Source organism: Episyrphus balteatus, chromosome 2 (assembly GCF_945859705.1).
Source record: "Episyrphus balteatus chromosome 2, idEpiBalt1.1, whole genome shotgun sequence".
Lineage (NCBI taxonomy): Eukaryota > Metazoa > Arthropoda > Insecta > Diptera > Syrphidae > Episyrphus > Episyrphus balteatus.
In genome coordinates, this window is record NC_079135.1 from 15,286,156 (window position 1) to 15,312,402 (window position 26,247).

At 28.8% G+C, this 26,247-nt stretch overlaps 1 protein-coding gene across 6 annotated transcripts in view; it reads right to left on the minus strand.

Moving 5' to 3' along the window:
• Positions 1-26,247, minus strand: part of LOC129911779 (collagen alpha-1(XVIII) chain) — a 402,503-nt gene that overhangs the window by 12,682 nt on the left and 363,574 nt on the right. For 4 of the 6 annotated variants that reach the window (XM_055989696.1, XM_055989697.1, XM_055989692.1 and 1 more), the window contains 3 exons: positions 25,680-25,694; positions 22,792-22,925; positions 9,535-9,714 (listed from right to left, as the gene is read on the minus strand). In XM_055989696.1, coding sequence (XP_055845671.1) covers positions 9,535-9,714; positions 22,792-22,925; positions 25,680-25,694 — 329 coding nt within the window. The remainder of the gene's footprint in view (positions 1-9,534; positions 9,715-22,791; positions 22,926-25,679; positions 25,695-26,247) is intronic. The other 2 variants (XM_055989695.1, XM_055989693.1) reach the window with 1 other exon arrangement.

Consider the following 26,247-nt stretch of genomic DNA (forward strand, 5'->3'; position numbering starts at 1 on the left):
ACAGACTCGATTTGCAGATTTAAATTTGAGTCACAAATTTGTGTCACAAACTTCAGTTGCAAATTTGAGTAGGTACACACGACTTGAGTCGCACTATGAGTTAAGATCTTGAGTTGCAGTTTTTAGTCTTAAACTTGAGTTGAAAATTTGAGTCCCAGACTTGAGTTCCAAGCTGGAGTCGCAGAATTATGTCAAGAACTCAAGTTCACAGACTCAAGTTGTAGACTTGAGTCACTGAGTTGACTCTGAGTCACTGAAATGATTCAAAGACTTGAGTCACAGATTTAAGTAGAAGACTTAAAACGCAGATTTGAGTTGCAGATTTGAGTCGCAGATTTTTTTTTCGATTATTTGAGTCGTAGACTTGAGTAGCAGATTGGAGTCCCAGACATGAGTTTAATATTCGTTATACACTTGTGTTCCAGACTTAAGTCGTAGAATTATGTCAAAAACTTTTTAGTGACATTCTTAAGTCCCAGACTTGAGGCACAGATTTAAGTCGTTACTTGAGTCACAGATTTGAGTATAAATTTCAGTCAGAACTTGAGTCCCAGATTTGAAGTCCAGATTTGGGTAGTTAAATATTGTTTTGTCTAGAGCAAAATCACGACTTGAGTACCAGATTTGAGGCACAAACTTGAAATGCAAATTTGAGTTACAGATTTGATTGGAAGGGTTGAAACAATTTTTAGTCTCATTTTAAAATCATAAATTTGTTTCTATGATGTATCAAAACAGAGAAATTTGTACGAGTATTTTCATTTGTTCCATCATAGGTATCTTCTAAACAATTTGTCATAATTTTAAAAGAATAGTGTCATTGCAAGCTTCTTGCTTGACCGCAGGCTATAAACTTCATAATGCTGCGCTAAATTTAATATAGCTCCCTCGAGTGAATCAGTTTTTTTTTAAGTTTCAAATTTTTGAATGGGTTTAACATTTTTTTTTTATGATCCTTTAATAATCTAATTCAACTACCAGATATATAAGGAAATAAAGAAATTTAAAACCTCCCTTGCTTCAAGATTTATATTTTATAGTTCAGTTTCAATAAGAAACTATCTAATATTTTGTTAATTTCTTGAAAAACTTTTTTCTTTAAAACTCAAAATTCTTCGTATTCCATACATGCATTTATTATTTACTTCTCAAGCTTGTAGATATTTTTAAAAATTAATCTTTTCAATTCTGATTTTCAAAACACGTAAAGGTATTTATTGTTTTTTTTTTTAAATAATCTTGGATTAAATATTTAATTCCATCATTTTTCTTACTGCTTCTGCATTTCATTCTTATTTTATAAACAAAAAAATACCAGACATTTGCTATGCCAAAACAATAAAAAAAAAGAAAACAAAAAATTGGGACTATTTTGACAAAAAACCTTCTAGGCATTCAGAATACATTTATTCAGAAGACACAATATAAAAAATACAAGAATACGAGAGAGAAACTGTATGCATAAACCGAATACAATATTCACCCAATGGCAGTGGCATGCAAACATTTCAAGTTTTCCAGCACAATTTGGTATAGAAATAAAATGAACATGACCTGAGACTGAGAGTAGGGGAGGAAAAGCAAGCCTCTTCGCATCCCTCAAGAAAAATCAAATAAACTTCGAGACACTTTGTCCACACGTTTCGGTTTGCTGATGCTCAGTTTTCAGTTTTCTCCCAAACTTTCAACAATTTGTCTGCATTGGTTAGGCTATATTCGTCCATCCACATCCTTCTTATCTTCGTCTCGTATTCGGAGGCACCAGTCAGGCCTCCCCTCAGGAAGAACTCAGCCCGACCAACCGTAAAGTCCTTCCAATTTGCTGCAATGCCAGTCAAAAATAAATGCAAAGTGCTCCTGGATACATATATACATTTCTGTCTCTGCACTTTTGTTGTTTTTTTTGTGCCATCATGCACAGTAGTAAAACTTGAAGATGAAAATAATGGTCAAGAAAATGTCTTCTAACTTTTTTGTATATTTTTTTGCTGTTTTGTTTTTGACGAGGGAAGGCTTAAGAGGCATGAAAAATTCCTCAAAACTTAACCAGTCCAATGAATTTCTTCTCAAAACAAAACAAAAAAAAAAAGGGTAAAATTTGTTCAACGTTGTCGTCTAGTCTTCGGTCGTTGGACTTCTTCAGAATCGAAGTGAAATTTTTCGTCCTTTCCATAAAACCGAAAAAAATCACCACATTTTTCCACCACAGTGCTAGTAATTTAAGTGAAACTATCATCGTTAATCCGAAGAATAACGCCCTTACAGTTCTGTACATAGTTTTTCTTTTTGGTCCTTCGAGCCGGACGAACAAGAGTGGCAATTCATTTGCGATATTCAGTTTAGAAATCTCTGGCCTTCTTTAACGTCTTTCGTGTATATCTTACAGGGATTTATAAAATACCAACACAACTCTGGAATGTCCTTTTTCAAAGAAAAAAATAATAAAATAAAATAATTCTCCAAGAAGAACTTCACTATCACCATCGCTGTCCTTATTATCATTATCATGACGTTCATGATTTTCGTCCTTTTTTTAAGATATACAGAAATAGAAAAAAAGAAATGAACGAAGAGCCCTTCTGCCAAGAAAATTAAATGCTTCACTAATTACCGAAGGACATCATGACCGACCATAACCGACCACCACCGCACCACTCTACGGATGGAAGGATTAGATTGAAAGCCCGTTCGCCAACTTTATGAACTGGAAATTCCTTCTCTCAAAAACTATTTCTGACCACGACGATTTTAGTCCTGTGACAACTTAACCGCATTTTCGGGCGAGATGGTATTTACGAAGATATAAATATATGTATGTGAATGGAAAAAAAGAAATGGAGATTTCTGTGCAAAAGAAAAATCCTCTCTCGACAGAAGAATGTTTCTAATAATAATTAAGGACATGAGAAAAGATGGTTTTTCGGTTTTTCGTCTGTTGGACTGTTTATAGTTTTGTCTTTTTTTTTTTTTTGTTTCTTTGTCCTTTCATTCGTATGCATTTTTTATGCTGAACCAACAAAATTAATTTAAGAAGCAATTATCAGTCTTGAGAAAAGGGATGCAGGGTAAAGTTTTTTTTTTTTTATTTCATTATCGTTTCTATATTCTCTCTCTACTAACTCTTGGACAGTTCTAGGATTTTTTTCGTAAGAATTATAGTTGAGGAAAAATTGCCTTTGTAATTAAGGATTTATCTTGCGTTAAATGTGTTGAATAAAAAAAAATAAGTTATTCCATTTTTTGTCTTCGCTATTCAACATGTTTCATCATCAAATTTGTGTTTTCTTTCTTTTTTCTTTTGTTTTTTTTTTTTTATTCTTTTACTTTGTACAATTTTATTAATTTTGATGATGAATTTTTGACGCCAAAATGTTAAGCAAAAAAAAAAAAGAGAATGAAAATGTTTTAATTAGATTCGATAGTCTTTTGGTGTGTCTCAAAAAAAGGCGATAATTAAAATATCTATTTTTTTTTGCACATCCTCAGATGAAGATCCTTTAAAATATAATTGATGAAAAATTTGCTTCAATGAATTCGAAAATTGTTATATTAGTTTCGAAGAGTATGATGAAGGAATCGTAAAGTAAAATTTATCTTTTTTTTTAAGAAATAACTAATAAGAGACATTTATTTAATTGATGATTTTCTTAATTTCTACACACCACTTTTTGTCCCTTTTTAAGCTTTTAAGGTACCTAATGCAAACTACAGCTTCATTATTTTGTAAAAGATTTTTAAGAATTATGTTTATCTGGCCATTAAACTATGTATTTTTTTAGAATATGCAGACCAAATAAAATTTGTATTATCTTTATAAATGTCCATAAATCTATAACTTATTCAAAATTTGATCTTTTAAAATTTTGGTTTTAAAAATGTATGACATAAACATATGTTTTTTTTTATAAATTTACAAAATACTATAATCAAAAATTCAATGCATTCATGATTTTGCAGATTTTGCAAATATGTATTAAACAAATCGCCTCACAAATGTAAAAATTCTACATTTTTTTCATACTGCAATTTCTTCCTGTGGATATTAATTTTTAATATTTGACATATTTTTTTTGGCAACTGCGCCATACCATACCAATACAGTACTTAAAATTTGAATTCTTAAGAACTGTTTTGTGTTATGAGATTCAGTAAATCCATCATTAATTTTTAGAAAAATTTCTAACTCATAATAATTTTTTAGGTAGGTACATTAAAATTTTGTACATGCGAGGTACTAAAATTTTTCTTCCCAAATTTTGCTTAGAATTTTTTTTATCTTACAATGTGATTAGATAATATCAAAATACTAATTATTTTTTTATAAGAAATTCGCAGCTAAAATAAATTCTTTAGATACAAATTAATGTCAAAATTTGTAAAAAAAAAAGTCAGGTGAACTAAATTTTATATTTTAACAATAGTTTTGGTCCTTTCTTTTTTGGTTATATTCCGGATAACATTTGAGCAAAAATTCAATTTTGTATTTACATTAAAAAAAAATATTTTTGACCTCGTTATTTAGAGATACTACTCGACATTTTTTAGATAGAAAAGGCTGTTACCTAAAACCTGATGTATGATTTAGCCTTTAAATCTATTAAATATCATTAATTTTGGCTAAAAAATAAGTGTTATTGATGTTCCAAAGCATTTGAGTAGGGTTGCTCGTATTTTAGAAATGTCAACCGACATTTTTTTAAGTTATAAGATGGAGTTTGTGTACGTAAATTTGACTCTCTGGCTGAAAAATAGTGTTTTTAGTGTTTTCGACATCTTTTATTCCCAAGAAGTGTTCTATTTAATAAAATAATAAACTGAAAGTACATTACTTTATCTGTAATATGAGAACTTTAGTATGTAAATTATTTTGACTATCTAACAATTCAATAATAAATATATTGATTCTTTTATCATAACATCATCAACTTCAAAAATTATATTCCAAAAACTAAAAACCTTCCCATGATAGTAAATTTGTATACAATCTAAAATTAAATTATTTCATTTAACCCAAATTAAATTGGGTTATCCAAAAAATTTGTCAAAATATATTTTATCAATTTATTTTCATGGCAAAAAGACGCATACACAAGATTCTTATAATTGAAATGCCTTTTGTCCTTTTATTCCTTTCAATCTTAAATCTAATTTCATCTTCGGTTCTATATTAATTTAAAATTCTCACAAAATATTACACAAATACCTACGACATATTTAATTTCATATCCGTAAACAAATAACAAAGTTATCTCTTAATCATCGTTCTGTGTCTCTCTTCCGGAAAATTAAAGACAACAAATCTTGTCAGTTTAAATAGATTTTACCCATCAAATGTAAACCAATACAAAATATATCCTACTCTCTGTACTGCATGCAATTAATTTGGCTTGACCTATATTATATGTTTTATTTGTTTATTTGAAATTTCTGTCAACATTCTTATACTCATATCATACAAACATTCTATAGACTAACCCTTTCCCATACTCATAATGAAACCACCCCCAAAAGAATGTCTGGAATATTCTTCATTTGCTTTTCACAAATAATTATTATTTTACATACAAGAAAATCATATTTCGTACAAGATCTTTTTGACCTTTTTTTTTTGGAAAAAGACAACAAAACGTTTTGTTGTAACATGGAAAATAGATTTTATACTAAATTTGTCAAGCAATTTTATTTTATATAAATAAATTTTAACTCTCTCGGAACCATATCATCTAAAGTTTTTAATTAAAGTCCATTCTTGAAATTTAATAATCAAAATTTTGGGTTAGTTAGTTTTGACTTTTAAAATAAATTTGGTTTTCTAATTTCTGTTTGGGTCATGCATGCGAGTCATGGAAAATAATGATTTTTTTTTTTTTTCAAATTGAGTAACAAACTATTGTTTGATATTTAAAAAAAAAAACACTATAAATCTTTCTTCGTAGCTCAGAGCCAAAGGAGGGTTGATTTTTTTGCAAAAGAGGTTACGTGCAGAATTAAGGGTTACTTCATAGTCATCATATTTTTTAGCATTTACTAAACGAATTAAATAAACATCTGAAAACTAAACTGAAGCTAACCTAATGCTACCATGATGTTTCATGCCTGCTGGAGGGTTTTAAAAATATCATAAAATTTTCTGTATTTCCTCAATATATTTTTTTAATAGATACTCGCCGAATTTCTTACAATTTTAGCTGAAATAACTAATGTATGGTATGGCTAAATAGCCAAAATTGTTTGAAATTCGACGAATATGCAAACAAAAATTACTTACTGCACACATTTTGCATTATGTTTTTTTTTTTTATTGCAGAAATTTTTTTATTTGCAATAACATTTTTTTTAATGCAAAATATTTTTTGCTACAGCAAATATTATTTTAATGCAAATATTTATCTGTTGCAATAAATTTTTTTTATTGCAATTTTTTTCAGTTGCAATAACTAGTTTAATTTTTACAATTTAATTTATTTTAATTTGCAATAAACATTTTTTCTTAATTTGTAATGGAAAACAAATGCATTAAAAAAAAATTATTTTTTACAACCCTGGCCTGGTCTAATATAGCAACATTACTTTTTTTTGTGAATTTCATAAACTTGAAAGTTTTTGTTTTAGTATAAAATTCGAACACATGCATTATTCAGGGACGTATACAGAATTAATTGTGTAGTAAAAATTTCTTTTCTAGAAAAAATGATTTTTTTTTGAGATAATTATAAAAATAAAATAACAAAAAAGCGATTACTATAAGAAAACAATTTTTTTCAAAGTAGGTATCTGAAAACAAATTTGGAAAAACTAAATTTTCTGACAAACACAAAATCGTCGAGAAATCCAACAAACGTCAACAAATTTGATATGTCAAATTTTGAAACACTTTCTATCGTTAACGAAAGTCTTGGATGCTCAGAAATTTGATTATTGATATGATCAGATTTTGTGTAATAGGTTTTCTATCTTAAAAAATGTCGAGTGCCATCTCTAAAATACGATAAACTACTCGGCAACCTTACTTAACTTAAAAACACTAACAACACTTATTTTTCAGCCAAAGTAATTGATAATACTGATACTGAATTACAGTGGCGTACGTTGAGTCGCCGGGGCCCCGGGGCAAGACTAAATTTTGGGGCCCCTTTAATATTTGGGGGCCGCTTAGATACAAAAACAAAAGTACGTAAACGCTATACATTTTTTTTTTTGTGTGGCTTATTTATTTTTAGGTTTATTTTAATGTTTTAATATGTTCGTAATGCACTTTACTATACTGACTTAAAATTTCTATTAATTATACGTAAAAAATTACGTGCTGGAACTGTATGAGTCTCAATAAATTAATTAAAAGACAAACTTCTTATACTCATACAAGAATATTATTTATTAATAATGAACGTTTTCGAGAATTACAATTCTTCGAGAATTACAATACTCGAAAACGTTCATTATTAATAAATAATATTCTTGTATGAGTATAAGAAGTTTGTCTTTTAATTAATTTTAAATTTCTATCATAAAAGTAGCAAATACTTGTACTAGAGGCCCCCAAAATTAAATATTTAGAGACCCCTAAAATTAAATTTTTTTTAGCTTAGAATTGATAGTTCTTGGGGCCTCTGTTCTGAAGTAATAAATACATAGGTATTTGATTTTCCATCATCTGACATAATTTTTTTTATTTTGGGCCCCCTGAAAAATTATTTTTGGGGCCTCATAATTAAGTGCTCAGAGGCATCCAAAATATAATATAATTTTTGGAGCCAAGAATTAATAGGTATTGGGGCCACTATTCTGAAGTAATATTCGGAATGCCACCAATAACGTTATGTTGTTATTTTGGGCCCTGATTTATTTATGTTGGGGCCCCTGAATTGATATTTAATTTTCCATTTGATTGTTTTGAACCACTGAAATAATAGCTTTTGAGGAACCTCAAATAATATTTGTCATGCCATCAGAAAATTTAATGAATATTTTTGGGCTCCTTAGTAATAGATTTTGGGACCCACAAATTAATATTTGATTGGCTCTCAACTAACGGGGTTCCTGAAAAATTATTTTTTGGGACCCTTCATATAATATTTTTATTTAATTTTTTTTTTACCCCCGAAGTAAAGGCTTTTGGAGCCCCTGGCCTGTAGTTGTTTATTTGCTTTTTTGGGGCACCTAATGTATTATTTGTGGTTTTTTCTTTCAAAAAAACAGTTTATTTTTTTGGGGCCCCTGGGGTAACCTTTTTATTAAATCAATATATATTGTGTGGCTACCAATGCATTATACATTACACTGAATGATATAATTTGTCTCCCTTGTATCCGAAGTGGTTCAAATACATTTTAGTTTACTTCGTAACTCAATTTATGCTAACAGTTTCCTTCTCTGCATTGTCTCCAGTTTTGGCCCTAGGGTCGGTCGGGGGCCCGGGGGCGCCACCCCGCTTGCCCCAAGGGAGTGTACGCCCCTGCTGAATTAGAAGCTTAAATAGACAGCAGCTTTTAGATATCTTCCTCTCCTGCCCAAAAAATGGAATGCGAAAACATGCCAACAACATTTATTTTTTCAACCAAAAAACACCAACATCACTTTTTTTTAACCAAAATGTATCTTATCCGACGATGCTTATATTTAAATCAGAACCTTTTCTGTCTAAAAAAAATGTTGAGAGCAAAGTATAAATTATAAAAAAAAAAATTCTTGGCAACCCTATTAATATGCTAAAAAAACACCAAAACACTTATTTTTTCACCCAAAATGTTTTCAAAAACACATTTAAATACCATTTTGAAAACCTAAAAAGTTTCATTTAATTCTAAGCCCATAAAAGTTTACAGACAGAAAAGAAATATAAAAACCGGCCATAAAATTGTCTCAGGTGAGATAATTGAGCAGTTATAGTACCTACACATTCTATTCTTCCCTCCCAATTCAAATTTTCCTAAGCTACAAAATTCATCTTTTTTTAAGATATAAATCCTCCAAAATAAAACGGTCCTCCCAAGTTTTCAAAAAAAAAAAAAAAAAAACATAATTTCCACTTAAATACAAGACTTAAAGTACCTACAATTTCAAAACAGAATCTATATAGAGCTTACACGATGATGGTCTCGCTCTTACTTTTATTCCTTTTTTACTTTTTTTTGTTCAAAAAAATTTATTCGTTTAACCTAGATGATTCATAATAACCATAAACACGAAACTCGTGGTGGTTATAACTGTCATAAGTAAATTTCATGCTGCAACTCAATTTTGGTGGTTATGTTAGTAGAGCTCTATATCTTATCCACCCTCAAAAGCTCCTCCTACAAAACAAAAAAAAAAAAACAGAGCAGTTTTCCTTTTATGTAGAGGCAAAAATTTATATAACAGACACAGCGAAAAAAGAGAGTTTTTTTTTTGTTTTTGGGAACACTTCTTTAGGGATTGTATAATTACTTTGGTCATTATAAAACATGAAAGGTCATGAAAAAGATACACATTTTAACAGATAGCTACTAGCTGGTAGGGGTAGATATAAATTATATCATGTTTCGTTGAACTTACCACTGCGGATGAGTTAGTACATCCTTCCCACTGAAACTGTAAATTCGTGGAGCTTGCGAAAAGAATCCACCCTGTCCGTTGAATATGCTATTCCAGGAACTAAAGAGGACATCTCCTCGTGTATTCACAACCGGCAGATTGCGGTCACTCTCTCGTACGATTGAATGAATATGTTGTGTTCTATAAAAAAAAAAAAAAAACAAACAAGATAAATAAATTAAATATTAAAATTACATAAATTTTTTTGTTAATTTAAATAAATCAAATATTAAACATTAAAATGAGTGCGTTCATAAATAAATTACATCACAAGACTCTGTTGAAATTCTAGTACCTTACACAACTTTTTCTCTTAAAATTGAATTGAAAAAAACGCACGCGAATATTTATTTGAATTCCACTCAATATGCTTTCTTTGGCATCTTCCAATTTCCGTTCAGAGAGTATCCGTATGCGTCGAAGAAGAAGAAGAAAACACTTGAAGAAGCTCCTCAGTTTATTGTGTTTTTTCATCTCATTCAGATTCAGAATGTCAGAAAGCACATTCAAAAGGATAATTGAATTTTCCTCTCAATAAGATTAAACAGGGTTTTTTCTTCTGATGAACAAAAGGACTCTTTCCTTCATTCAATAAAAAAGAAAGAAAAGGCCTCTTCAATTATTGATTTAAATCGTTCAAGAAAATAATAAAGTTTATCTAGAAAAAAAAAAAAAAAATATCCGAACAGATTTTTCTCAATTGGAAATCACGACAACAAGGACAACGACGTCATCCTTTTTTCTTTATTTTGTTTTTTTGAATATTTTATGTTGTCCTTTTTCCGAATAACAAAAATAACAAATATAGGGGAGATATCTACTCTCTAAGTACCGAATAGAATATCAATTGAAATGTCAAATATTTTTCCATTTAACATGGTTTCCGGTAGTTAGACTAAATAATACAGGGCTTGTTAGTGGTATTTAGCAGAGACCTTATCACTCAAACGCATGCAATTCAATCGTATATGGGTAGAAGTTATTTGAATTGTAATTTATAGTCTGACAGCTAAAGGTGCTTGTTAACTTGGGTATATATCCTATTTATAGGCTAAACCATGATGTTTTTGTGGTTAAAATTGTGGTAAAAGTATAATCATGTAAACTATAACAAGGGTGCTGACTTCTTTGTGTGTATATATAAATTACATTAAGGGTCCTTAGATTGTAATTAGAATTCATTCTGGAGTTGTTTTGATTGTTTTTTTGTAAAAACAGAAAAAAAAAGAAAATTTAAATAAAAACACACAAACTATAAAAAGAAAAGTTGAAAAGTTTTCGATCTGTTTGTTTTTATCATGTTTAGGAAATGTTGACCCAACAAACACGAAGTACCGTTACCATAAGAAATATTTCTAAAAAAGCATTTAATGGTCAAGTTAGGTCAATAAACTTTATTTATGGTTAGTGGTCGATAGGTGGATGACAGATTTTTAAATTTAACGGGACACTCTGGTGTATGAGTAACTTTTTTTTATAGTTTTTATTTTATGAATATTTTCTGACCTTTATAAAATAATTCATTTGGTTTTTTTCAGTTTTATTTCATGAGGTAAAAATGCCATGGAGCCAAAAAGTAAAACTACTTTTTTGGCAATAAAAAACTATCACTGTGTTGGCTCTTCCCGTGTATCAATTATGGTTAAGGTAATTTTTCTTAAAATGTATGTACAGACAGTTTTTATAATATGAAAGAGTATAATGTATATGATTAATCTAATTAATTTTTTTTGCAACCTAACCTAGTTAAAGCGTCTAGGGACAAAGGATCCATGAAGTTCTTAAAAATATTTTTCGTGAAAGGGTGTTTTTTTTTTCAGTTTTTTCATGTGTGAAAAAGGTATCATAACAGCTGACATAAAGTTTGTTAATTTTTTAAACTTGGTGAAAAAGTTTTGTCTGTCTACAAAATTATCTTGAGTGAAAGGGTGTTTTTTTTTTTTTAAGAAATAATGAAATTCGGACTTAGTAGCTACCACAAAATCTGGGAAAAAAATGTTACCCCAATGAAAATTGGTACAAATGTTTCATTTATAACAGTAAACAAGAATCTAAGCAATATAGAAAAATATTTTGAGTGGAAGGGTGTTTTTTTTTTTGGGAATATAGGGAAATCCGCAATTTTATTAAAAATATTGTCTTTGCCATGGGAATTAGGAATAAAAAAAGTCCATACATTTTGTTTATGTGAGAGTAGTGAAAAAGTGGGTATATTGAAAAAAATTAAGTTATAATAGTGGTACCCCATTAAAATTCCGCAATTATGTTACTTTTGAAAAACAAGAATTTAAAGTGTCATGGTTAAAAGGAGGTTTTCTTGGGTGAAAAAAAAAATTGATGGGCCAGCCTAATAGAGTTTTATAAAAATGTGCATTTGTAATAGAAAGCAAAAATATGTTACGAGTTTTCATAAAAAAATTATTGGAGCTATCTGGGGTACTTCCAAAATTTATTACCGAAACAATAAAACTTGTGATGCTGTTACAAAAAAAAAAAAAAAAAACTTCATGATATTGCTATCTACTTTGGTTCTTATAATATGGTAAAATTTCAGATTTGGCTGAAAGGTCGCAACCATAACTGAATAATTTCAACTAAAGTAGAGAATCTGAAAAATTGATAACCTCAACCAAAATATGTACAACAACTTGAGCTAAATCTTAGCCAATATTGGAAGTCGGGCCCAAAGTACGTTAATCTAAACTAGAAAGTGCTTATTATTAACCTAATTGGTAATCGAAACAGAATCTCAGAAATTTCATCCAAAATTGTTAATTTCATTCAATTCTATGAATAACATAAACTGAAATTAAATAAATTTATGTAAAACGCTCAGTTCAAACTGGAAAATGGAGAGTCACAGCTGAAATTGTTTAATTAATAAAGCTTCGACGAATCTAAAGTACACGTCAGCTTTAACAGTTATCAGCAGAAACTATTTAATCTCTGTACTATAAACTACATATATACTATAAAAATTAATTAAGTTCAAATATTAAAATGCTACAATATCCCACTTCTGAAAATGTATTCATGTCCTGCCTGCAGCTGGTTTTCTCTATTATTCTCATTATTTTTCTCCGTTGATTTTCTGACTTATTAGATAAGAGTGGTGTTCTTTATTTCTTAAATCACTTGACTCATTCACAAAAGGACTTGTTTATACTTATAGGTCGTTGCCAAATAATCTGTCGAAAACCATTTAGGCCATAATGTGTTTGTTTAAGTCAGTTAAAAACCTATTTGATTTTCTGAGATTTTGCAACTTTCAATATTTTTGTGTTACTAGCATCCACCACAGAGTATTTCCAAGGAAAACTTTTGAAATACCCACAAAACTCGCAACAAACCTTGTACAGTATACATCCGAAAATACCAATGCGGTTTTTCGTTATAATCGCTTTCATAACAACCAACATTCCGAAACATCCTTCAAGCCACAAAATTCAAATCGCAATTCAACCAGTTGATGGTTATATTTTCCATATATCGATTTGAAGTTCTCTTTCATCAAATCGAGTAAGGGGGGGGGGGGGGGGCAGCCCTCACCTCATATTAGATTCAGGAATTTTCTGGATCACATTTTGGGTTTCAGGAGAATAGCAAACACCGAAACGCGGCTTTTCAGCTGAATGGTTTAGTGGTCGAGTATAGGGCTTACACGCGCGTTCCTATTGTCCACCGTTGGGCGCCATATTTCGTGTCGTTCGTCGTTGTTTCTCATCCGCCAACACCTGCAACTTTCCCTTTGTGATGTAGCTTACAGGAATATGGGTCAACGGTGTTTTTGCCAAAACATGAGTATTTTATCTGCAGTGTGTGTGTGGCAACATTTATATAGATAAAACTTCAAATCAAATTGCCATCATCTACACAACCAATTCCAGAGAACCGACTATTTCCAAATGGGTTTCTCACAAAATGTGGACTTTCCTACAAAGATACCGAAAAACTTGCTATCAGATAAACCTAGTAGAGAGATACATATTTCCATTTTCGCATCGTTTGAGATTTTACTAATGTGACCTAATTTGTTGGACAAATTGTCCCATCCGAGGAACCTCTCTCACGCCCGTGTGTCACCACCCTCATCCTCATGATTCATGATTTGCCCATAAACATCTGAGCCAGGTGCAATTTATTCAACAAACTCACACAAATACACACACAGACTCAATTCACATTTACATCCGGATGAAGATTTGTTAGCATTTTGTAACCAATTTGCATACTAAGCAAAAAAGTAAGATAAATAGAATGAAATAGCAAGTTTTTTGTTTTTTTAACACATATCTTAAGGAGCACAAAAGCCATACAATTCACAACCGAGTATTTTGCAATAAATCATTTAAATTTCTTTTTCTTTCCAAAAATAGACACGTATCTAACTTCTTTCTTTTGTATGAGTATACAAGTGAAATAATAAAAAAAAAAATGAAATGAGAATTGTTCAAAATGGTCTTCTTTAACGCTTCATATAATAGAATATGGAGGAGTAGTATAATAATAATGCTGCCTTGAGGTTTCTACATTTTCTACAATCTTCATATCCTTCTCATTCAACTTTATCTACATAACATACATTTATATACCAACATCGCCAATTTAACGCTACTATATACTCGTTTGCACACCACTTTGAGGTCAAGTTGCGAATTTACACAACCTTGCTAGCAAATTGGCAAAGTACAATGTTAAGCGCGCTATATTCTCTTATCCGAGGGGCTTTTGTTTTTTTAAAAGGGGGTGTATTAGGATTGCCGCAGGCCTAGGATAAAATTATAAAAAAAAGAGAGCTGTTAACAAGGAATATGTGCTTTGCAGATAAAGTTTAAAGTAGGTATGTGTTTTATTTTAAGATTATAGACTCTTAAACCTTGTAAAAATTTCATTTAGAGTTACCTATTCAAGATACTTTTGAACCCGTTTTAAACTAAAATTTTTAAAGAAAATAGCAATTGTGTGAAGTTAAAGAGATTTATAGACAAAAATAAATAAAATTTTCAAAGAATATTCAAGTTTTTGGAAAATTAAATTTTTGAAGAAAAATAAAATTTTGAAGAAAAGTGAAGTATTTGGGGGAAGAAAAAACTAAAAAAAGTAATTTCGTTAGAAAAATGAAACTTTGGAAGAAAAGTGAAATTTTTGAAACAAGATTAAATGAAAGGATAATAACATTTTTGAGGAAAAATGGCATTTTTTCAATTAAATTGAAATTAAAAAAAAAAATTTTTGAAGATGAGAAAACAAAAATTTTGGAAGAACTGGTAAATTTTGGAAAAAATGTAATTTTTTTTAGAAAAATGAAATTTTTGTAGAAAAATGAAATTTTAGTAGACAAATGAAATTTTTGAAGAAAAATGAAATTTTGGAAGAAAAGTAAGATTTTTGAAAAACATGAAATTAGAGTTAAAAAAAAAAAAAATTTTGGAGAAAATGAAATTTTGGAAGAAAAGTGAAGTTTTTGGAAAAAAAAACTTAATAAATTAATTTCGTAAGAAAAATGAAATTTTGGAAGAAAAGTGAATTTTTGAAACAAGATTAAATGAAAGGATAATGAAATTTTTCAGGAAAAATGGCATTTTTTCAATTTAATTGAAATTAAAAAAAAAAATTTTTGAAGATGAGAAAACAAAAACAAATGGTAAATTTTGGAAAAAATGAAATTTTTTTAGAAAAATGAAATCTTTGTAGAAAAATTAAATTTTTGTAGACAAATGAAATTTTCGAAGAAAAATTAAATTTTGGAAGAAAATTGAAATGTTTGTAGACAATTAAAATTTTGGAAGAAAAATTAAATTTTGAAAGAAAAATGAAATTTTGGAACAAAAATTAAATTTTTGAAGAAAATTGGTAGAAAATTGAAATTTTTGTAGAAAATTAAAATTTTGGAAGAAAAATGAAATTTTGGAAGAAAAATGAAATTTTGAAAAAAAAATTAAATTTTTGAAGAAAAAGAAGTTTTGGAAGAAAAAAGAAATTTTGAAAAATAAATGAAACTTTTATTAATAAATACAATTTTTTTTTCGATAATGTAATTTTAGAAAAAAACATACAGGTTTGGGTCAAAGTTCTGCCAGGTTCTATATTCTTTTTTCACAATTCTGATTTAAAAATTCTGTTTAACATAATTCCTCTTTCAAAACTCTTCTTTTCATAATTTTGCTTAATACAAAATTCTGCAAAAAAAAGTGCTTTTTTACATTTTCCAAAATTTTGCAGAATTTTGAAAAATCATCATCTTAGGCAGTATATGTAAATTGAGTTAAATAGTTAACCCCGTGTAAAATTTTTGACACTATTGAGGTGAAAAAAAAAAATGTTCAGCTGTTAAAAATTTAATGGGTTAAATTTAAGCTAAATTTTTTTTGCAGATGGTTTTGTTTTGTTTTGTTTTTTTTTTTTTATTAAAAAGGAGAATCATGGCAGAAAAGAGGCAGAGAACAATATTAAACAATAAGCCATACAGCTGAAATTTTTTTATTCACCTAAATAGCGTCAAAAATTTTACAAATCACACACGGCCTTAGTTATTCAGTTATTTAAGTGAGATTCGCAAGATTTATTTGATTACTTTCTAACTTTGTCATTATTTTTTATTAAGGACGTAAAAAATTTATAAAAATATTAAGAATTTTTGAAGAAACGGGATTCTAAAAACCAGAATTTTGAAGTCAAAATTTTGATCCACTCTCGAAAAATAAAATTTTTGAAAATAGAAAAAAAAAATTAAATTTGGGAGAAAAAATTAAATTTTGAAAAAAAAATCTGTCCCTTCCTCTGTGTCAATTAGTACCATTTTAATCGAAACTAATTTATGTTTTGAAGGGTAAAATAACTTACTGACTACTACCATATTAAAATAAAAAAATCATACAAGTTTCCAAAAATGTATTAAATTTGATATAGTAGGATTTGGGAAACTATGATTTTAGTCCTCGCGACCGAAGGATATTTTTATATCTCTATATTATTTATTATTATATAATATTTTATCTCTATATTTTAAGTAATTCAGCTGTAGAAGATATTGAGATACAAGTAAGATTAAAATCACATCTGTTTTAGAAAAGTAAAAATTTGAACTATCACCAAAAATTGTGCTTCAAAAAGTGAAATTGGAATTCATATTAAAAAAACAAAATTTCATGAAAATTACATTATCTAACAGAAATTAATTTTTGCTGGTCTCAAAGTTTCGACATGTTTTCAAAACTTAATTTTACGCCCTTGAAACTTATTTCAATATCAAATACGTCCTTGGACATTACATTATACCTCCGTACACTTATCGTTTATTCGCATGCTTCTTTAGCCATCCCCACTATACCCTCAACTCAACTCTATACTCATACTTGATCCAAATGCTGTTGGTGGGTGTTATACTGATGCTGCTACTGGCTGTGGTATTTGTATCTTTCGTGTTACACACTCAGACCGTTCCACTTTAAAGTTTGTGCCCTAATTAGGTAAAACTGAGGTACACACGTTTTCTGTTCTGCATCACGTTGATGTGCTGCTTGCTTGCTTTAGATACATAATGTTAGAATCTGCGTACGACACACAAAAACGACGACGACAACGATGACTATGATGACAACGATGGTATAATGCTCTTAGTATCTGACGTTCCGAATGTAGCACAAGGATGTGGCATGGTCCATAATAGATTCCAGTGCTTGCATATTAGTTAAATATTTGTTCGTTTCTTCCTACTTTTTTTTTTTTTTTTTATTTGTTAAAGTTCGTGTTTTCATTTCGCCAAGTAAGTGTGCAGAACCTTAATGATATGCATGCGTGAGTGGGTTCAAAGGAGTTATACAAGATGTGGTTTTGGAAAATCTTGGGTAGAAACAAAAAAATTAAGTTCAAACTGAGAATAGTTTCATGTGGCTAATTTTATGTGTTCTCCTGACTTCAAGATACGTTTTAGGTCTTGTCTCTACTCTAAACGATTACAATGCCATTTTCCACCTGAAGTTGTTGTAGTATAGCTTGATGCAATTCATATTAATTCAGTTAAACTCTTTGAATTAAAAAAAAAAAAGCTAATATAATGTAGCTTATTTGAAAGGTTATAACCTAAACGTGAATACTAATAAAGGATTTTTTAAAATTCAATCATTAAATAGGGTAAATATGGGTAAAAGGAGATGGAAAAAAAATTATATTTTATAGGGTAGGTTGTAGAGAGTTGAATTTGAATGACATAGGCAATCAAAAAATTGTATACAATTTCAAAACCAAGTTATGAACGGTTTTCTAAAACGAAAAATGAAAAAGAACTATGATAAAGGTCTGTTTTTGATAGTTTGAAACATGCTACTGGAGAGAAAGTAAAAAAAAACTTAAACCTTTAAGAGAAAGTGAAATTTTGAAATAAAAATTATTTTTTAAAAGAATAATTTAACTATTAAAAAGTGAATTTTTGGAAGAAAAAAGCCAATTTGTACGGAAAATTTTAATTTTCGATGATAAATTTTGAATGCAACTTTTGAAATGAAAAAATGGGACGTCTGTTTTGAAAGAAAATACATTTTCGAAGGAAAATTAAATTTGAGAAGAAAATGAAATTTATGATGAAAATTAAATTTTTTGAAGAAAAAGAAATTGAACGAAAATTTAATTTTCCAAAAGTATTAAAATTTTTGAAGAAAAATAAAATTTTTGAGAAAAGTGAAATATTTAAGCCGTAGGAAAAAAATGCATTTTTTTTTAAGAAAAATAAAATCATTTTTGAAATGCAATTTATATTATTTTTGAAGAAAATAAAATATTTTGTCATTTTTGAAGAAAATTAAAATTAAAATAAAAAAAAAAAAAAATAGCTAAAAAGTCATTGTTTTGAAAAATATCATTGATTAGGTACTCTCTTTTAAGTATTGCGCAATTTTTTGGTATAGTGCTATTTTTAAAAGTTCTTTACTGAGATTCGAAACAAAATACTTTAAACTACCTATCATGAAGAAGAGTTTTCGTATTTCGTTTTTTATTCAGACTGTATTTTTGTTTTCGGTTATCCCACATGCACTATACACTGGAATTGTGTTTAATTTGGTTATTTGATGACCAGCAAAGCCGTTTATCTTAGTTGAGCATAATAACCACGTATATTAAAAAAAAAAAAAAATGTAATGAGCAGATGTTTTTGAACTGAAATACAGTAAAAGCTTGGTATAGTGAACCTCCTAAATACCGAACTACCCACTGAACCAATAATATTTATGAAATGTCAATAAAAAAAAATGCATTTTAAATTAAAAAAAATGTTTTTATTGTAACTGAAAAATATTTGCTTTGAAAACAAAATTTTTATTGCAATTTAAAAATATTTCGCATTAAAAAAAAAGTTAATTGCAAACAAAAAAATTTCTGCATTAAAAAAAAAATCCAATGTAAAATGTTTGCATAGCTATGTATGTCAACTATAACATTGAACCTTATGTATAGTCAAGTAGTCAAAATTGTAAGAAATTTGAAAAATATTTAAAATAAAATGCACGACTGGGGTCGCACGTACTTGCTCTTGCAGTTCAAAGCACTTTTATGTTAGTCTACTTGTAGATTTTAAAAGCTGGATCTAAATTAAAAAAAAAAATTGATATTGGGGAAGAGCCGACATTTAGGGCAAAATTTTGGTAAATGAAAGAATTTTTTTTTTGTTATTTGACTTTTTGGAGAAAAAATAAAAATGCAGTTTTATTGCCACTGCTTTAAATATTACGTATACAAAGTTTAATCAAAATCGTTAGAGCCGTTTTCGAGAAATTCGTAATATCGTATTTTTTTGTATGGGAGGTATACGTTCTAAACGAGATATAAAAAAAAAACAAAAAAAAACCAACTTTCAGAATTCCATAAAAATCATGTGTACCAAATTTGAAGAAAATCCATCCACCCGTTTAGCCTCTGGAAATGTGTACAGATGGACGCACAACCGCACAGACGCACGGACGGAATTGCGGGACCCACTTTTTCGGAATCCTCCATCATCGTAATGTTGGTTTTGATTAAAACCTAATTTTTTTTTTTTTTTCGACACGAAACCTATTACTTGCTCTATAGAGCAAGTAAAAAAAATATTTCGTGCACACATTTTGCATTGTTTTTTTTTTTTTTAAGGCAGAATTTTTTTTATTTGCAATACCTACATTTTTTTTATGCAAAATATTTTTAGTGTGCAGTAAATATTTTTTTTCTAATGATTTTATTTTTTAATTTGCAATAAATATTTTTGTTTTTAAATTTCATGCATTTTAATTGGTATTTTTACAACCATGGGTATAATACAGACAAAATTTTTTCTAGAAATTGTGACGAAGTTCGATAAAGTGAAAAGGCGTGATTTTTATTAGTTCGCTGTGTATCTGAGTAGGGTAAATTAGGGCATTATGGCATACCTAAGCACAAACTCAAATAACTTTACTACGGACAACAATTTTTATTTCAATCATTTTTTTTAATTAAATTTCATAAAAACGTAACATAAATAAATTAAATTAAAAATAGTCCAAAAAAACCATATTGCCCTATGTACGGGCAATATGGCGAACCCCATTTACTTCGGAGCCCTTTACTTTTTTTACGTATATTCGGCATTTCTGAAATATAATTGTAAATAACTTTCATAAAATTAACGTTAAATTGAGATTAATTTGAAATTTAAAAAAATGTAGAGACATTATGTAAATTACTTTTGAAATTAGTTTTACATAAGGGCATTATGGCGCAGTCGGCTATAATGTAACGCCATAATGCCCCTACTGCATCTGCGCCATATTGCAAAATATACACATATTCACAAAACTCCAAAAACTAAACACAATTCTTACTTCAGTTAAAATATAACAAGCGATATAACCAAACCAAAACTGTTCTCTGCGTTTCACTCTTTACAACAAACACGTGCACTGTATACCTACCGAGATACACACAAACAAAAACAAAGCGATATTATATTGGAACCCAGAACCGGTATATTTTTGTTGTTTTCTTTTTTGTTTGGCACAAAAATAATAGCACTGACCTGCGATCGTCACAAGGCTAGTGTTCGACGAAGGCCAAAGTTTCTGCATTGGTTTTATTTAAATGCGCGTATTGGAAGTATGGTAGTTGAGAGGTGCGCCATAATGCCCGAAGTTATCCTATCTACTATTCTATTGTACCTATTCCTTACTTCACTCAAGGAAAATGAACTACCTATTAAAACAATATTTAGAATTGAACCAGTAGTCTCAGCGTTTACCCGTAATAGACAAGGATACATTTTTCAATCATAAACCATCATTAAATTAAAAAAAAAAAACTTTCAACATGACACGACCTTGTCTATTAATCTTGAACTTATTTGATGGATTTTTGTAAAGCTTAAAATAGAAAAAAAAAAAAATCATCACTAATGGCATTCTTAAATAGAAAACGTCTTTTTTCCTCTTATATATCACCCAAAATATTGACAGCAAATCCAAAAAAAGTACCCAAAAGAAAAGAACAAAAAACACAATTTTACCCCCTCGTATAACTATTTATATACATTTAACCTGACAATCTTTTTAGATAATTACTTTTATGTCACACACGTGTGTTTGTTTGTGTACAGCTTCACCTATAGCGTGTACCAACATCATTCACCTTTCAACAACTTTTATGTCTTTTGAAAGTGCTATTCGCCCTTTTGGAGAAGAACTCCTGTGATGCTTGTCATATTGTGAGAGAAGCTTTTTGTCTTAGGGTAGGTATACGAACGAATCACAGGGTAGATAGGTTTTATTCTTAGAATCTCAAAAACAGGTGTTTATATGATGATGACAATGATGATAAAAATCTCAACAAGATAGCACACATACACAAAAAAGGTGCAACAACAACAAAAACTTAGAAGAAAAAAAAAAGATAAAGAAATAAAATAAAAGAACAGATGGAATATCTAACACCACCAAGACCAAAAAAAAAACTAATATTGGACAACTTGAAAATGTTGGTTGCAGAAAAAAAAAAAAACAGCCAGAAAAGTCCTTTTGAACACGTTTTGCCATCTTAAAAACCAAACACGCACAACACAAAGATTACAAGAAAAGTGCACATCCAAAAAAGTTCCGTATCCCATAGAACATAACTTCTGACAATAAGTTCAGAATTTTCTGTTTATTTTTTTATCTTTTTTTTTTGTGTTTAAGGACGAAGACACCTTTTATCTAGATAAACACGATAAACCAACAAACCACGAAAGGATAAGAGGGATGGGGTGGTTTTGTGAAACAAAAGCAAAGAACAAGTTAAAATACCTACAAAAAAAAACAAACTTTCTATACCAAAGGACACTCTTTGCACACTTGACGTTGTGAGAGGCTGCCAAAGAACGTTTTCCCATTGTTGGGAGTATTTGTATCACATTAGTTGTGGGGGTGGGGGGAATTATTTCATGGTGTTGTAGAAAAAAAAAATAAATAAAGAAAAACTGAAAACTTATATCAAGAGGTAAACACAATCTTTTGTGTAATAAGGATTTCAAAACGTCGTCGGTGTTACGCCTTCGTAGATTGTTTTTTTTTTATATTTTTTTTTATCCTGCTGAATGTGTGCCTTTTTATCAGTGTTCCGTGTTAAGCACGTACCTTTATCAAACGTTGCCGCCAAACGACGACAGCACCATGTTTTTTTTTTTTTTATATGTATTTTACCCCCCAAATTCGATTTGATTGTCAAGGTACGATTTTGTAAGGATGAGCTAGAGAAAGAAGATTTTTGTGAACTTTTAGTGCTGAAACTAAAAGACCTTAAAAAAAATCCTTGCAAAATAAAATAAAGAAACAAACAGAAAAAAAAAAGAAAATCGCTGAGATAATCGTAAAAATTATGTCAGATTCTTTGACATCTTTGGCTGCCATTTTGCCACCTCTACTAAAAAAAAAATAAGACTGTGAAAAAGTTCAACAGGTTGTTATTGGGTCGTCATTGTTGTTTTTTGTTCAGTTTTTGGCATTATCCTTGACAGTTTGGCTTAGATTTCAATTGACGCGCCGCGCGTGCTGATTACTATAGGAAGCATATTGAAGGGAACCCAAATTCAATTGAGGACGCACGCAATCTTCTCTTAGTCGATGATAAGGAGTTGAGTTTTTGGAGCAATATTCACTTTGATTGATTATATTGAAATTGGCAGGTGGTTTTGTTGATTTTGCTTGTTATGATATGAGAAAATACAAAAATTACACTTACCTCGCTGAGAGGAAAGCTCTAAATGCCTCTTCGACAAGGCCAGCTTTTCTCGCTTGTCGATGACACTGGAAATCGGCACGATGTATGCCTTCGATGTTGCCAGAATGTGGCTCATTTAGTGCTGCGATACGAAGCTGAAATTGAAATTAAAAAAATGAGAGATAACAATTAAATGTATAATGGAAGGAATTTGAAAAAAATATGATGGTAATGGAGTTTGTGTAATAGTTCTTCGAAATAGAAAAAAAGAGCCTATTATGAAACTTTATCGAAGTCTTCTCTTAATTTTTTCTTCAATAAATGAACGGCAATGTTAAAAAAATTATGATATTCTACTTTAAACAGGAAAAATGATGGAACCGCACTAAGCCTTTACGAGAAAGAGAAAGTGATAACGTTTTATTTTTATATATCAAGCACCAAATGCACCTATTAAGCTTGGCAAATGTAGTGTGTTTACTCGAGTTGATGAAAAAAATGAAATTCTTGAATAAAATTTAAATTTTTAAACAAAATTGAAATTTTTTGCACAAAAATGAGATTTTTGAAGAAAAATAAAAATTTTGAAAAGATTAGAAATTAAGAAAGAAAGAAAATGAAATTTTTAAAGCAGATAAATGAAATTTTAAAAGAAAAATTGATTTTTTGAAAACAAATTAAATTTGAATAAAAACATTTAATTTTTCAAGAAAAATTTAAATTTTAAGTATGTACAATGATTTTTTTTTTTTTTTGAAGAAAAATGAAATTTTTAAAGACGAATCAAGCTTGGTAAAAAATATATTAAGAGTTTGAAAAAAAAAAAATGAAATTTAAGAAAGCAAAATGAATTAGTTAAAAAAAATTTGGAATTTTTGAAAAAAAAAATCACAAAAAACAACATCTAGGAGATTTTTTGAAATGAGAGAATAAAAACATTAGTTTTTATAGAAATGTGTAGAACTTTTAATTTTATATAAGGAAATTATTATTTCTAGCTTTTTTGATGAAACATTAAAGATTTTAAGAATACTAAACTCAAAAACACAAGCTTTCTGATATCAATCATATGGGAAATTGAAATTCACATCTTAATATTAATATTAAGTGCTGTAAATTTCACAGGGTTTTCATCATTTCGAACAGTGCTTTCGATATTTAAGAAAAAAAAAAAAAAAAACAACCTTCCATATTTTTTAACACAGTCAGATGTTTGATGCAATTGAACACAAAACCAATGAAGCTGGTACAATGTGAATGTTATACAAAATTAATGACCATCTTTGCTTTATTAAAAAAAAATATCAATCAAGAAAGAAAAAAGGACTATTTAACATTTATTTTTATTTTCTGAAAGTTAGAAATCACTATCATTTTGCCATCTAGCAGGAGGGACAGAAAAATGTCTACCGGGTCAGCTGGTTCAATTTTGTATAAAATTTTAATAAATTAAAAATAATTATATTTTTGACAAAAACAACAAAAACCAACTTCTTTCTTATGGATCATGATCAAAATTGTACCATTTTAAATCGGTTCACTCATGCGAAAGTTTTGAGGTTACAAACATACAAAAAATTGGATTTTGAACCTAGTCGTTGCTTTTAAATAGGTTAAAAAATCGGTTAATATTATGCCTTCTTAATGATTCAATACCATTCTCACAGTTTATCGCTAAGAATACTTCTAAATTTAAAAAAATTGAATTTTTAGATATAATGTTATTATTATTCAAAACTAAATGATTAATTATAATATATTTACAGCCTTATTTTAAATACTTTGCTTACAAAGTCATCTTTAATTTTAAAGAAACTATTTCAATAAGGTTTTACAGCAATTTCTTATTTAAATCAAAAATACTATACACCTTAGGGTGGGTCAAAAAATTGGAAATTCGTTTTTTTTTGATTTGGTACTTCGAAAACTCGATTGCTAGACACCTCTAGAATATATAAATATCTTCTAAACGGTTAAAGCAACCAATTTGATGCCAAGGACTTTTTTGTAGAACATTTAAGCCCTTACAATAATCCATCTTACTAATTTAATAATAATGACTTTTCAGTGAAGTAGAACATTTTGAAAAGTAAAAAAAGTTTTTATATTTTTGTTTAACTTTGACCTCGAATATCTTTCAAATGATTAGATTAATAAAAAAAGTTAACAAGACCTTTTTTGTGGAGCAAAAAATATGTCATGCGCGTTTGATTATTATAATTTTTCAATTTGTTACAAAATTAAGAACAAAAAACGAATTTTTAAAGATTTTCTCGATTTTTGGACCTCAAATATCTACTAAACGGTTAGATAATTCAAAAAAGTGTATTTAACCTTTTTTGTAGAGCGTTCAATTTTCTACAAGAATATGTATTGGCTAAAAATTCAATTAATAAAAAAAATATTTTTTTTTTAGTAGAAGCTTGATGTGAAATGGACGTAATTTTGGAAATATTTTTTCTATTATTCTGAGTCTATGATTTTCTGCAAAAAACTTCTTATCATGAAAGTGAATTAAGCTGAACTCATAAATTTTTATTACACTCTAAAAAGTTCTAGACACCGAAGAATTTTTTAATCAGAATTTCTAAATGCAATTCCTTTTAAATCAATTTATTTATAGGAATTTTACTAACTAACAAGAAACTAGAATTTTCTTTTTAAAGCTGCATTGTACCTACCTATACAACGACTGAATTCAAATGAATTTGCAATGTTTTTGCTTTTAACTATTTTAATTGGAAATTTGTTGAATAAAAGTAATTTTTTTCAGATTCTATGGAAACGCACTTCTTTCCTCATTCACATTTTTTTTTTAAAGTGAAAAAAAAAATAGATGGAATTTTTTTATTGGAAATGTTAACATACATTTTTCATTTTTGAAAAAAAACTATCATTAAAAGACTTACCATTCGGGGATACCACTGTATCCATCCATTTTAAATTTAATAAAAGCAGCAAAATATAAAAATTTAATGTTATTTAGTAATATATTTTTTAATATTTATTTAACGCATACAAAAAAAAAGAAGTAAAATAAAAAAAAAAATACTGACATCAAAGAAAAGAATAACAATATCCCCAAAAATAGTAGAACTAAACATTGAAAATGGATGTCGCATACTAAATTGTGTGTGTGTTTTTTTTTTATGAAACCAGGCATTATTAAAAAAAAAAAAAATAAAAATTACCATAGTTTATAAAAATTTTATTTGATCTTTTCCCACAATAGGGTGGGACATCCAACATGTTTTTTTGCAACCGAATATTAAACTTCAGAAAAAAAAAAAAAAAAAAAAAAAACCACACCATGAACACAAGTTGAACCACAAAATTACTTTGAACATTGAACTTTAGATCCAGATTCAGTCTAAAAGCCTCCAAGACAATTTCACACACAATGCCACAGTCACCAAAATACACACACATTTAATACAAAGTTAAGTAATACCCCGAAAAATCCCCCATCTACTTGTA